Source organism: Canis lupus, chromosome 5, assembly GCF_011100685.1.
Source record: "Canis lupus familiaris isolate Mischka breed German Shepherd chromosome 5, alternate assembly UU_Cfam_GSD_1.0, whole genome shotgun sequence".
Lineage (NCBI taxonomy): Eukaryota > Metazoa > Chordata > Mammalia > Carnivora > Canidae > Canis > Canis lupus.
Genome location: NC_049226.1, coordinates 76,552,475 through 76,565,277, shown reverse-complemented (window position 1 = coordinate 76,565,277; position 12,803 = coordinate 76,552,475). Strand labels below are relative to the sequence as shown.

The window sequence follows — 12,803 nt, the reverse complement described above, 5'->3', positions numbered from 1 at the left end:
CCCCAAACTTGTCCTTTTTAATTTATTTGTTACTCTCTTCTCTTCCTAGGCTCTGATAATGTATTTATTTTTACTAAGTATCTATTATTATTCAAGTTATCCACAAACAGAATTTGTCAAATCCTAGAATTCAGGATAGCCTTGAGTCACATTTCAGCCTATCTGGGGAACAAAGTGAGAAAAGTTTATTGTGTTTTCTCTTGAAACAGAATTAATTAGGAGAGCTAGAGAGACAAACAGGGAAACTACAGGCCTTCAATCAACAAGGAACACGAATACTGACCTAGTTAATTATCAAAGGAAACAAAGATATATTAGTACCAAAAGGCTTTCAAGAGCTAGCTATGCTGTGTGGAATAGATGTATTACGGAAAAAGGAACAGATCATACTCAATTGGGAGAACAATTTAAAAAGTAAGTATTTTCCCAGTTTATACGAAAGGTTTTATTTGATAAATCTTTTATTAAAGATGTGGATGGGAATAGAAACATTATAAACAATTTTTTTTTTGGTTTGGAAAATTGCCTGTTTTTTTTTTTTAATTGGTGTTCAATTTACCAACATACAGAATAACCCCCAGTGCCCGTCACCCAATCACTCCCACCCCCTGCCCTCCCCTTTTGCCACCCCTAGTTCGTTTCCCAGAGTTAGCAGTCTTTACGTTATGTCTCCCTTTCTGATATTTTCCACACATTTCTTCTCCCTTCCCTTATATTCCCTTTTACTATTATTTATATTCCCCACATGAATGAGAACATATAATGTTTGTCCCTCTCCGACTGACTTACTTCACTCAGCGAAACAATTCTTTTATGTTCCCCTTAACCAGAGCTTCTCTCAACTCCCAGCTATCAGTAAACAGAAAAATACACAATAGTCTAGGAATCTACTTTTTTTTTTTTTTTTTTTTTTAGGAATCTACTTTTAATCCTGTATATACCTAAGTTTAGGGGGACACAGGTTTTGTTTTTAAGATAGATAGATAGATAGATTTATTTATTTACTTATTTATTTACTTATTCATTCATTCATTCATTCATTTATTTATTTATTTATGATAGACATAGAGAGAGAGGCAGAGACACAGGAGGAGTGAGAAGCAGGCTCCATGCCAGGAGCCCGACGCGGGACCCGATCCTGGGACTCCAGGATCACGCCCTGGGCCAAAGGCAGGCGCTAAACCGCTGAGCCACCCAGGGATCCCCAGGACACAGTTTTGAAGCATTTGAATGGAATTTGTAAGTGGGTAAGAAGGAAATCAGGCTGAAGCCAAAGGACCTGCAGCTGGGAGAAATCACACGCTAAAGATCGTGGAAAGAAACATTTACAAAAATTAGAATGATTTAACTGGGCATATGAGATTTGGTTTTCAACATTAAGACAATCTAAAGTTAAGCTTTTTAAAAAGCACAAACATGAAAAAAATTAGTATTTACCGTATTATTATCAATTCTTTTTTTGTTTTTTTGTTGTTGTTTTTTTTTTTTTTTTTTAATTTATGATAGTCACACAGAGAGAGAGAGAGGCGGAAACACAGGCAGAGGGAGAAGCAGGCTCCATGCACCGGGAGCCTGACGTGGGATTCGATCCCGGGTCTCCAGGATCACGCCCTGGGCCAAAGGCAGGCGCCAAACCGCTGCGCCACCCAGGGATCCCCGTATTATTATCAATTCTTAATCAATGCATTGCCAAATTCTTTTATTTAGAATTTGTCAATTTGAATACTACTGAAAATAAGTATTAAATCTTGTTTCAACTTGAATTAGCCCTTGGGATAGTAATTTTTGCTTTTCTTTTCTGAAGATTTATTTATTTTAGAGAGACAGAGAGCGAGTGAGCGAGCGAGAGTACAAGTGAGCAAGAGGGAGAGAGAATCCCAAGCAGACTCCCCACTGAACGCAGAGCCCAATGTGGGGCTCAATCCCAGGACCGAGACTGCAACCTGAGCCAAAATCAAGAGTTGGATGCTGTGCCAACTAAGCCACCCACGCACCTCTGGATAGTATTTTTTTTTTTTTTTTAATGATAGAGAGAGAGAGAGAGAGAGAGAGAGAGAGAGAGAGAGAGAGAGGCAGAGACATAGGCTGAGGGAGAAGCAGGCTCCATGCACCGGGAGCCCAACGTGGGATTTGATCCCGGGTCTCCAGGATCGTGCCCTGGGCCAAAGGCAGGCGCTAAACCACTGCGCCACCCAGGGATCCCTGGATAGTGGTTTTTTTTTTTTTTTTTGGATAGTGTTTTTAAAAATATTTCCAGTCTAGGGGCATTTGGCTGGCTCAATCAGTAGAGCATGTGACTTTTGATCTCAGGGTTCTAAGTATGAGCTTCATGTTGGGTGCAGACATTACTTTAAAAAAAAAAAATCTTAAAAATTTCTAGTCTAAAATCAATCTTTGACTTTATTTATTTATTTTTTATCAAAAAAATTTTTTTTCTAAGTAAACCCTGTAACTCAACATGGGTCTCAAATTCAAGTCTCATACTCTACCAACTAAGCCAGTCAAGTGCCCCCATCAATCTGTGACTTTAACAGGACATATAGGGATGTTCTTCTCCTCGGATGATATCAGTAACCCATGCTTCCAAGTACCTCATCTTCTCTTTATCACAGTTATTAATTAGCATTTCTGAGCTCTTAGTTAATATATTTACAGAATGAAACCAAGGGACACTAAAGATATCTTTGTAGCACCTTAAGAGTGCTACATCTGCATTAACAGACTAGAACAGCTGATTTGGTGGGCCATGGCCAGTGGTCACCCACTAGTGAGTCCTGGATTCTACAAAAAAAAGGAGATCAGTGAAGTCTCAATTAAGGAGATCAATGAACATGAAAGCTGAGGTTCTGGATTGTTCACCTGGCAGGAAGGAGGCCTCAGGGGAAGGCTGTGACATCACCAGGCAGCTCAGAGTGTCACAGTATGTCATGATTCGGCAGTTTCCTGTCTGAGACACTGTGAAGGTCTTCTGGAAATGGTACTTGTGCTGGCTCTGGCTGGAGGGCAGGCAGTTTGGGAAACATGCTTGGGAGCCCCTGGGGTGCTGTGAAATCTGCTCCCGATGCTGCACGATAAGTTTCTGCAAGTCCTAAAACGAAAAAGATTTTGTAAATGTGAAGCCTTTCCATTTGCTATTCCCCTCATGTATAATTCCTTCATTTAACATGGGGACATTTCTTATCTATTACATGGAAAAAATGTTGACATGAATTCCAGAGCACTGCTGCAGTTTTCACAGTATTTTAACAAGCAGCTGAACTAAAGAGAGCACAGATCATAAAATACTAGGGCTGAAAGTCTTTACTAGGCATCTTGTCTAAAGCCCTCATTCTATTGGTACATTCAGGGAGGTAAAATGACTTAAAATTCGAATTATCAGTGGGCTGTTTAATTTTTTAAAAGTTCAAATTGCAGGATTGATCCTAAAGTGTATACGCTTCAGACAAATGCTCTTAATCAAAAACAGAATCAAGAGTTAGTCTTGCTTACTTCCTGAAAAACTTGGTAAATTCTTACTTGTATGTGAGATGAACCAAAGTTGTATTTAGATCCCTTTGCCATTCCTATCTCCAAGTTCTCTGGATTAGAAAGGGCAGACTCACCTGGACACGACTATGAAGCTTGCTGCATTCGTCAGTGAGTACTTGAAGCTGGAGCCGGCACTGTGCTGATTCTAACTCCGCCTGCTTCCTTAGCATCTGCTCCTTTAGTAAGGAACTAGAAGAGGAAGCCAACAACAGGAGAAGATTAGGAGGGCTACAGAACACTTCTCATCAAGACATCAGATTAAGTTCATGCTATGATACACACGTTATGCTGTAAATAGTCACAATGGTGAATAAAATGTAACAAAAGAAAAATCTCTCACATCCAGAAACACTACAAAAAAGTAGCACGCAGGGCTGAACTCACAAGTCACTGGGATTCAGCATGAACATCGGCAGTTATAGCCAGGAGTTTGGCTTTTACTAGGAAATGAGACTAAAAATGCAAAAATGCTGATTGAGAGAACAGAGCCAAGCCCACTGCTTGAGTTAGTACCAAATTATAAGAGTAAAATGACATATTAGAAGACCAAGGTTATCCACTGGATTAAAAGAAAATAATAAGCTACCAGCTCTGTTCATCAGATACTGAAATTAAATAAAACTACAAAAATGAAGCTGAAGTTGAAAGGAACAATGCACAATGAAAAAATACATTCATCAAGAACAAAAATTATAAATTTGCATATACCTAAAGACACTTTCAAAATATGAAAGGGAAAAAAAAAAAAAAGATTTCCACTCAGAAAAAGATGAAAACTGCAAAGGGGGAACACTGGAAAGTTCAAGAGAAGCCATAAACTAGCAAGGTACTGGAATTAAGATCAAGAAAATTAGATAAGGGCCATGGCTGGCTCAGTTGAAGGAACACAGGACCCTCAATCTCAAGGTTGTTGGGTTTGAACCCCATGATGGGCATAAAGATTACTAAAAAAAAATAGCACTTCCCATATGCCAGATGACTGATTAGTAAATGTAATAAGAAAAAGTTCATTCACAAGAGCAATTCTAACAATAGCAACCTAGGAATAAAGTTAAAGAGCATGCAAGACCTTTATGAAACAAGGTATACTTGTAAAAAGCACAAGGAGACAGAGAATTAGTGGAAGGATATTACATAATACTCATGGCTAGAATGATTTGAAATCACAAAGATAGAACTTCTCAAGTTACTCTAAAAATTTCAATCAATTTCAATCAACTTTTGAAGTTCCCTTTGAAATCTTGACTGAAATTGCATTAAAAGGAACTTAGGAAACTATTTTTAAAATTAATATGGAAGAGCAAAATGCCAAGAATATTAAAGTCAATTTGCAGAACAAGGTGGGAGGAGGTATTTTAAAGCTACAATAAATTATAACTTCAGAATACTGGGGCGAGAGCTAACAAAGAGACCACGGAACCTAAAAGTAGTCCATTCATATACAAAAACTTAATCTATGATAGAGGTAGCAATGAAAACTTACACAGGAAGAACGTATCACTTAATAATTATGCTACAATACCTGGTTATCCACAAAATTAGATTTAAAAAAGTTAAAACCTACATAAAAACAAAAATTCTAAAGACCTTTAGATGTCTTTATGACCTTGCAGAAATGGAGACAAAACCCAAAACAAGAGATACAGTACTATATTAAAATTAAAGATTCATGTTCAACAAAAGATAACATAAACAGAGATAAGCCACAGACCAATTTGGCTATTGTAAAATAATGCTATGTATATTGCTATTTGCAATATACACAACCAGCAAACAATCAGTACAGGTGACCCCTGAACGACATGGGTTTGTACTGTGCTGGTCCACTTTCTGTGGATTTTTTTCAATAAATACACTGGAAATTTTCGGGGGGGGGGGTGTTGTAATAATTTGGAAAAGAAAGAAGTAAATCTTGCCCATCTCTCTGCACCATGGCTTATATGAACGAAAACTGGAAACCAACTTAACTGTCCACCAATACAAAACACATACAAGGAAATTCTAAATTAAGAGAACTATAACTCTCTACAGAAGTTAGAATGAATAAGCTAGAGAAAGCCTAGCTAGAAGATGTACCCCAAATATAATTTTTTAAAAAATATTTTATTTATTTATTCATGAGAGACAGAGAGAGAGGCAGAGACACAGGCAGAGGGAGAAGCAGGTTCCGTGCAGGGAGCCTGATGTGGGACTTGATTCCGGAATTCCAAGATCACGCCCTGGGCCAAAGGCAGGCACTAAACCGCTGAGCCACCCAGGGATCCCTATTTTTAATTTTTTGAAGAGCCTTCATACTGTCTTCCACGGTGGCTGCTCCAGTGTGCATCCCCACCAGCACTGCAAGAGGGTACCTTTTGCTTCACATCTTCACCAACACTGTTGTTTCTAGTGTTTTTGATTTTTAGCCATTCTGTTGTGAAGGATATCTCATTATAGTTTTGATTTCCATTTCCCCAATGATGAGTGATACTGAACATCTTCTCTTGCGTCTGTTGGCCATCTGGATGTCTTCTTTAGAAAAATGTCTGTTCATGTCCATTTTTAAAATTTGATTATTTGTTTTTAACGTGTTATGTAAGTTCTTTATATATTTTGGATACTTACCTTTTACTGGATATGTCATTTACGAATATGTTCTCCCATTCAGTAGGTTGCTTTTTAGTTTTGTTGGTTGTTTCCTTTGCTGTGCAGAAGCTTTATTTTGATGTAGTCCCAATAGTTTATTTTTGCTTTTGTTTCCCTTGCCTCAGGAGACCTATCTAGAAAGATGTTGCTACAGCTGATGTCAGAATAATTACTGCCTGTGCTCTCTCCTAGGATTTCTATGGTTTCAGGTCTCACATTTAGGTCCTCAATCCATTTTGAGTTTATTCTTGTGTATGATGTAAGAAAGCGGTCCATCCAGTTTTCATTCTTTCCAGTTTTCATTCTTTTTCATGTTGCTGTCCAGTTTTCCCCAATATCATTTGTTGAAGAGACTTTTTTCCCACTGCATATTCTTTCCTGCTATGTCAAAAATTAATCATGTAATTGTGGATTCATTTCTGGGTTTTCTATTCTGTTTCATTAATCTATGTGTCTATTTTTGTACCAGTACCATACTGTTTTGACTACTACAGCTTTGTAATACAACTCAGTCTAGAATTGTGATACCTCCAGTTTTTTTTTTTAGGATTTTATTTATTTATTCACGAGAGACACACAGAGAGAGAGAGAGAGAGAGAGAGAGAGGCAGAGACACAGGCAGAGGGAGAAGCAGGCTCCATGAAGGGAGCCCAACGTGGGACTCGATCCTGGGTCTCCAAGATCATGTCCTGGGGTGCTAAACCACTGAACCACCCAGGCTGCCCCAGTTTTTTCTTTTTCAAGATTGCTTTGGCTATTCAGGGTCTTTTATGGTTCCATACAAATTTTAGGATTGTTCTAGTTCTGTGAAAACTGCTGTTGATATTTTGATAGGGATTGCATTAACTGTGTAGATTACTTTAGGTAGTATAGACATTTTAACAATATTTGTTCTTCTAATCCATGAGCATGGAATATCTTTCCATTTGTGTCATCTTCAATTTCTTTCATCAATGTCTTATAATTTTCAGAGTACAGGTTTTTCTCTTGAAGTTTATTCCTAGGTATCTTATTATTTTTGGTGCAATTGTAAATGGGATCGTTTTAAGTTCTCTTTCTGCTGATTCATTATTGTTCCATAGAAACGGAACAGATTTTCTGTACACTCATTTTTCATTCTGCAAATTTCTGAATTCATTTATCAGTTTTAGTAGTTTTTTGGTGGAGTCTTTGGGTTCTCTACATACAGTATCATGTCATCAGCTAATAGTTTTACTTCTTCCTTACCAATCTGGACACCTTTTTATTATTTATTTCTCGTCTGATTGCTGTGGTGAGAGTGGACATCCTTGTTTTGACTTAGGCGAAAAGCTCCCACTTTTTCCTCCATTAAGGATGATATTAGCTGTGGGGTTTTTCATAGAAGACCTTTACTATGCTGAGGTATCGTTCCTCTAAATCTACCTTGTTGAGAATTTTTATCATAAATGGATGCTGTATTTTGTCAAATGCTTTTTCTGCATCTATTGAAATGATTATATGGTTTTTATTCTTTCTTACTGAAATGATGTATTGCATTACTTTGTAAATAACAAACCACCCTTGCATACTGGGAATAAATCCCACCTGATCTTTGTGAATGATTTATTTTTTTTTAATTTTTATTTATTTATGATAGTCACAGAGAGAGAGAGAGAGGCAGAGACACAGGCGGAGGGAAAAGCAGGCTCCATGCACCGGGAGCCCGACGTGGGATTCGATCCTGGGTCTCCGGGATCGCGCCCTGGGCCAAAGGCAGGCGCCAAACCGCTGCGCCACCCAGGGATCCCCTCTTTTTTTTTTTTAATGTATTGTTGGATTTGGTTTGCTAATACCTTGTTGAGAATCTCTACATCTATATTCATCAGAGGCATTGATCTGTAGTTCTCTTTTTTGGTGGTATCTTTATGTGGTACTGGTATCAGAGTGACACTTGACTCATAGAATGAATTTGAAATTTTTCTTCCTTTTCTATTTTTTGAAAAAGTTTGAGAAGAATTAGGTATTGGGTCACCTGGGTGGCTCAGTTGGTTAAGCAGCTAACTCTTGATTTTGGCTCAGGTCATGATCTTGGGGTCCTAGGATCAAGCCCTGCATCAGGCTCCACACTCAGTGGGGAGTCTGCTTCAGGATTCTCTCTCTCTCCCTCTGCTCATCCCTCCTAAAACAAATAAATAAATCTTAAAAAAAAAAAAAAAAAGCTATTAACTCTTCTTTAAGTGTTTGGTAGAATTCACCTGTAAGGTCAATTGGTCCTGGACTCTGTTGAGAGTTTTTTGAGTAATCAGCAAAGTTTTAAATATAATCATATATTAACAACCATGCCTACAAAGTCAGCATTTTCTTTCTTTTTTTTTTTTTCCAGCATTTTCAACAAAATTAACCTCTCCACACAGCTGCCATGTAAAAATACTAAATATTTATTGGACCAAATAAGCATCTGTTAGGCCAAATGAGAAAAAATAAGTAAGAAAATTAAAACCATCTGTAATTTCACTATTCAGTGACTACCTGTATTTTTTCTACTTTGCAAAAACAATCACCATAATGTGCTTTCACATGACAAAATATTATGTGCACTTTAATATCAGTTTATGCCAGAGTTTACTCAACCGATGAATTCTCTTGGTTTGGATTAACAATGCTTAAATGAAAAGTCTCATGAAATAAATATTGTGTTTTTATTTATTTTTAATTAATTTATTTTTTTAAGATTTTATTTATTTACTCATGACAAACAGAGAGGCAGACTCAGGTAAAGGGAGAAGCAGGTTCCCTGCAGGGAGCCTGATGCAGGACTCAATCCTGGGACCCCAGGAACACACCCTGAGCCAAAGGCAGACACGCAACCACTGAGCGACCCAGGTGTTCCTATTTAAATTTTTTAAGTAAGATTTTATTATTTATTAGTTTGAGAGATTGAGAGAGAGAAGAGAACATAAGCAAGGGGAGGGGCAGAAGGAGAAGCAGACTCCCCGCCAAACAGGGAGCTTCATGTAGGGCTCAACCCAGGACCGACCTGAGCCAAAGGGAGATGCTTAACTGACTAAGCCACCTAGGTTCCCCTATTTATTTTTTTAAAAGATTTATTTTAGGGCAGCCCGGGTGGCTCAGCGGTTTAGCACCGACTTCAGCCCAGGGCCTGATCCTGGAGACCCAGGATAGAGTCCCACGTCGGGCTCCCTGCATGGAGCCTGCTTCTCCCTCTGCCTGTGTCTCTGCCTCTCTCTCTCTCTCTCTCTCATGAATAAATAAATAAATAAAATCTTAAAAAAATAAAAGATTTATTTTATTTTATTTTAGCCTGATGTGGGACTTGATCTAGGACTCTGGGATCACACCTTGAGCCAAAGGCAGATGCTCAACTGCTGAGCCACCCAGGTGTCCCTATTTATTTATTTTAGAGAGTGTGTGCACATAAAGAGAGGGAAGGGGCAGAGGGAGAGAATCTCAAGTAGATTTCCTGCTGAGTGCAGAGCCTGACATGGGGCTCAATCTCTTCACCTATGAGATCATGACCTGAGCCGAAACCAAGAGCCTGATGTCTAATCAACTGAGCCACCCATGTACCCTTAACAATTTTATTTTTAAGTAGTCTCTTTCCCCAATATGGGGCTCGAACTTACAAATCCTGAGACTAAGAGTCACATGTTCCACCAACTGAGCCAGACAGGTGCCCCTCATGAAGTCTTTGCACACATTTCTTCACAAATCATCTCTTTAGAATAAATGCCTGAAGTAGAATTACTTTTTTTTTCTTTTAAAGCTTTTATTTATTCATGAGAGACACACAGAGAGAGAGAGAGAAAGAGAGGCAGAGAGACACAGGCAGAGGGAGAAGCAGGCTCCATGCAGGGAGCCTGACGTGGGACTCAATCCCGGGCTCCAGGATCACGCCCTGGGCTGCCCTAGAATTACTTTTAAATGCTTTTGAAACACAGTGCCAAGGGTCTCTCTAAATAGTTGTGTCGGTGTATATTCTTACCAGCGGCACTGTGAAAAAAATCTATGTCCCTGTACTCTCTTGGTGGGTATTTTTATTTTTAATGTTCTTAAAAGTTTATTTTAAACAGTGTTATTTGCGATTGTTCTCTGGCTTCCAAAATCCTGAGAATTTCTTACATTGTACTACATGTGCAAAGTTTCACTCATGAATCTTCCGCGTAGGGTGCTATTGTAGGAGGGCTTAGGGACACGAGCAACAACATATGGCAACACTTAAGTAATGTGCCAGATCCTCTTTTTTTGTTGATGTTTTGTTTAAGGTCTGATTAAGTTTATTGCAGGGAAGAGGAGACTAAGACTTGGAAAATGTTCCAGGTCGTCATAATTTGTCAAAGAGTAAGACAAGAAATCCCTATTAAACGTTCATGGTATTTAGAAGCAGAGGCAGGCAGTAAATATAATCCCTAGAGAAGACATCTGAAAAAGCTACAAAAATTCCAAGGAATTGTTCTGCTTGGGTCTACTGCCCACACCAGGTGTGAGGTATTACTGGAGGGCTGTAGGTTTCTCTAGGACTTTCCATTTGGGGAGGGCTAAAGACACCCTGGTCTTGGCTTCCCAGGTTATGTTACTGCCAGGTTAAGTATCAGAGCTGATTCTAAGTTGGTAAGGATAGCTAAGTGCTCCTGCAGAAGGAACAGCTGCTCTATTCCTTCTGAATCTACCTGTCCCAGTCAGCACACAGCACTCAGGCTCTGAAAGCTGAGGCTTGTCAGAAGTACAGAACACAAAAAGGAATAGGTGGCATGGTCTGCTATCTATCATCCTTCTTTTATCTTCCCCTCCTTTCAAGGAATGAGTTTTCCATGACCCAGGTGTCAGTCTCCCCAGAATGAAAATGTTATGTGATGAAATATCGGTCAATGCTCCCTAGATTATATGATAAAAATTTTATTTAAGCTGGCAAATTAAAATCAAAAATCAATGTACTGACTTATACAACTGAGAAATCCATGGAGTCTAACTTCAGGCATGGCTGAATTGAGGGCCAGGAATCTATCTTTCCACTTCTCAACTCTGCTTTCTTGTGCATCAACTTCACTGTTAGGTTGGTTCCCCCATTCTATGGCTGAGATCTCAGGTATATATTCAATAAGCCCGGGGCCCATGTTCATTGAGCTAGCTAAAGTTACAATTAGTTATTACCCTAAAACCTCATTTTTTATTTATTTGAGTACACTCGAGAGTGAGGGCATGCATAAGCGGGAGGGGGATGGTGGGGAGGAGCAGAGGAGAGGGAGAAGTAGGCCCCTCACTGATCAGAGAGCTACTCAGGTGCCCCTAAAACCTCATTTTTAATGCACGGAGAGCAAACCATGTAGACCTCCTTCAGAAGATATCAGATATGTATTATAAATCACAATGTGAGGGGCACTTGAGTGGCTCAGTTGGTTAAGCATCTTCCTTGGGCTCAGGTGATGATCCAGGAGTCCTGCCTGGGATTGAGCTCCGCATCAGGCTCCCCACTCAGTGTCTGCTTCTTCCTCTCCCTCTGCCCCTCCCTGCCACTCGTGTGCTCTCTCTCTCGCGCGCGCGCGCTAATAAGTAACATTTTTTTTAAAGATTTTATTTATTTATTCATGAGAGACAGAAAGAGAGAGAGAGAGAGAGAGAGAGGCAGAGACACAGGCAGAGGGAGAAGCAGACTCCATGCAGGGAGCCCGACGTGGGGCTTGATCTTGAGACTCCAGGATCATGCCCTGGGCCAAAGGTGGTGCCAAACCAATGAGCCACCCGGGCTGCCCAAATAACATCTTTAAAAAACAAAACAAAACAAAAACAAAAACACAAGGTGAGAGAGATTGCCAGTGATCCCCAGAGATCCCCCATCACAGTCCAAATAAAGCCTCAGAACCACATTAAGAATGATTCATACCTCCTTTTCGGAATTTGCCCGGTAGGTAAATTCTTCCACCTACCTTTTCATGTGCTCGTGTTCACTAGTGTCCAGAGCTCTTAGGGTTCGGGCGTAAAGAACGACGATGTCACTGTGCTTGGCTTTCTTGTTGCACTAAAGAGCACAACAAGATAAAATTAGCGTGAGTCTAGGAATCCTCCTGATTTAACATGTCAACTGTACATATGCTCAGTCTTTATCTATGGTTCTCACCTGGGGGCATTTTCGTGCCTGTCCCTTTAGCCACTTAGAAATGCACTTATACCCAAAGAGGTGCCCACAGCGTAATGCTGAGAGGCGGTGATCCCCAGCATTGGTCCAGTGCTCCAAGCATATTGTGCAAGTGTCCCCTTCTTCATCATCCATAGGAACAGAAGGTAGAAGGGGGTCCGTCTTCTGGGGAGACTGGGTGGAAACCAGAATATATTCACATTAGAGAAAATACAAAATCAGTTTTTACGAGGATGTACAGCTCTATCAAATCAATAAAACCATGCAAAAACACAATCTCAATGGAAAACACTATGGAAAAACCCCAACACCTCCAAATCACTTGTTATTCTTTGTAAAATGCACCTGGCTAAATGTTTCATACAAGCTATAGAAATATTTACTTCCCTTTGATCTTACGAAATTCTTGGGATTTTTTTTTTCCATTCAAACGAAGAAAAGGAGCTATCTTTACAAAGACATAAAAACATAAAACAAATCTAGAAGTTACCTGGATAATGAACAACAAGGAAGAGTGGGTTTGTTATATATTCAAAAT

General features: G+C 39.4%; 1 protein-coding gene across 3 annotated transcripts in view; it reads right to left on the bottom strand.

The window, feature by feature from the left end:
* Positions 1-12,803, bottom strand: part of RFWD3 (ring finger and WD repeat domain 3) — a 40,226-nt gene that overhangs the window by 10,140 nt on the left and 17,283 nt on the right. For all 3 annotated transcript variants that reach the window (XR_005360098.1, XM_038538334.1, XM_038538333.1), the window contains exons 5-8: positions 12,248-12,439; positions 12,057-12,148; positions 3,603-3,717; positions 2,860-3,088 (exon numbers count right to left, since the gene is read on the bottom strand). Coding sequence is in view for 2 of the 3 variants with exons in the window: in XM_038538334.1 (XP_038394262.1) it covers positions 2,860-3,088; positions 3,603-3,717; positions 12,057-12,148; positions 12,248-12,439 (628 nt within the window). In the remaining variant the exon portion in view is untranslated. The remainder of the gene's footprint in view (positions 1-2,859; positions 3,089-3,602; positions 3,718-12,056; positions 12,149-12,247; positions 12,440-12,803) is intronic.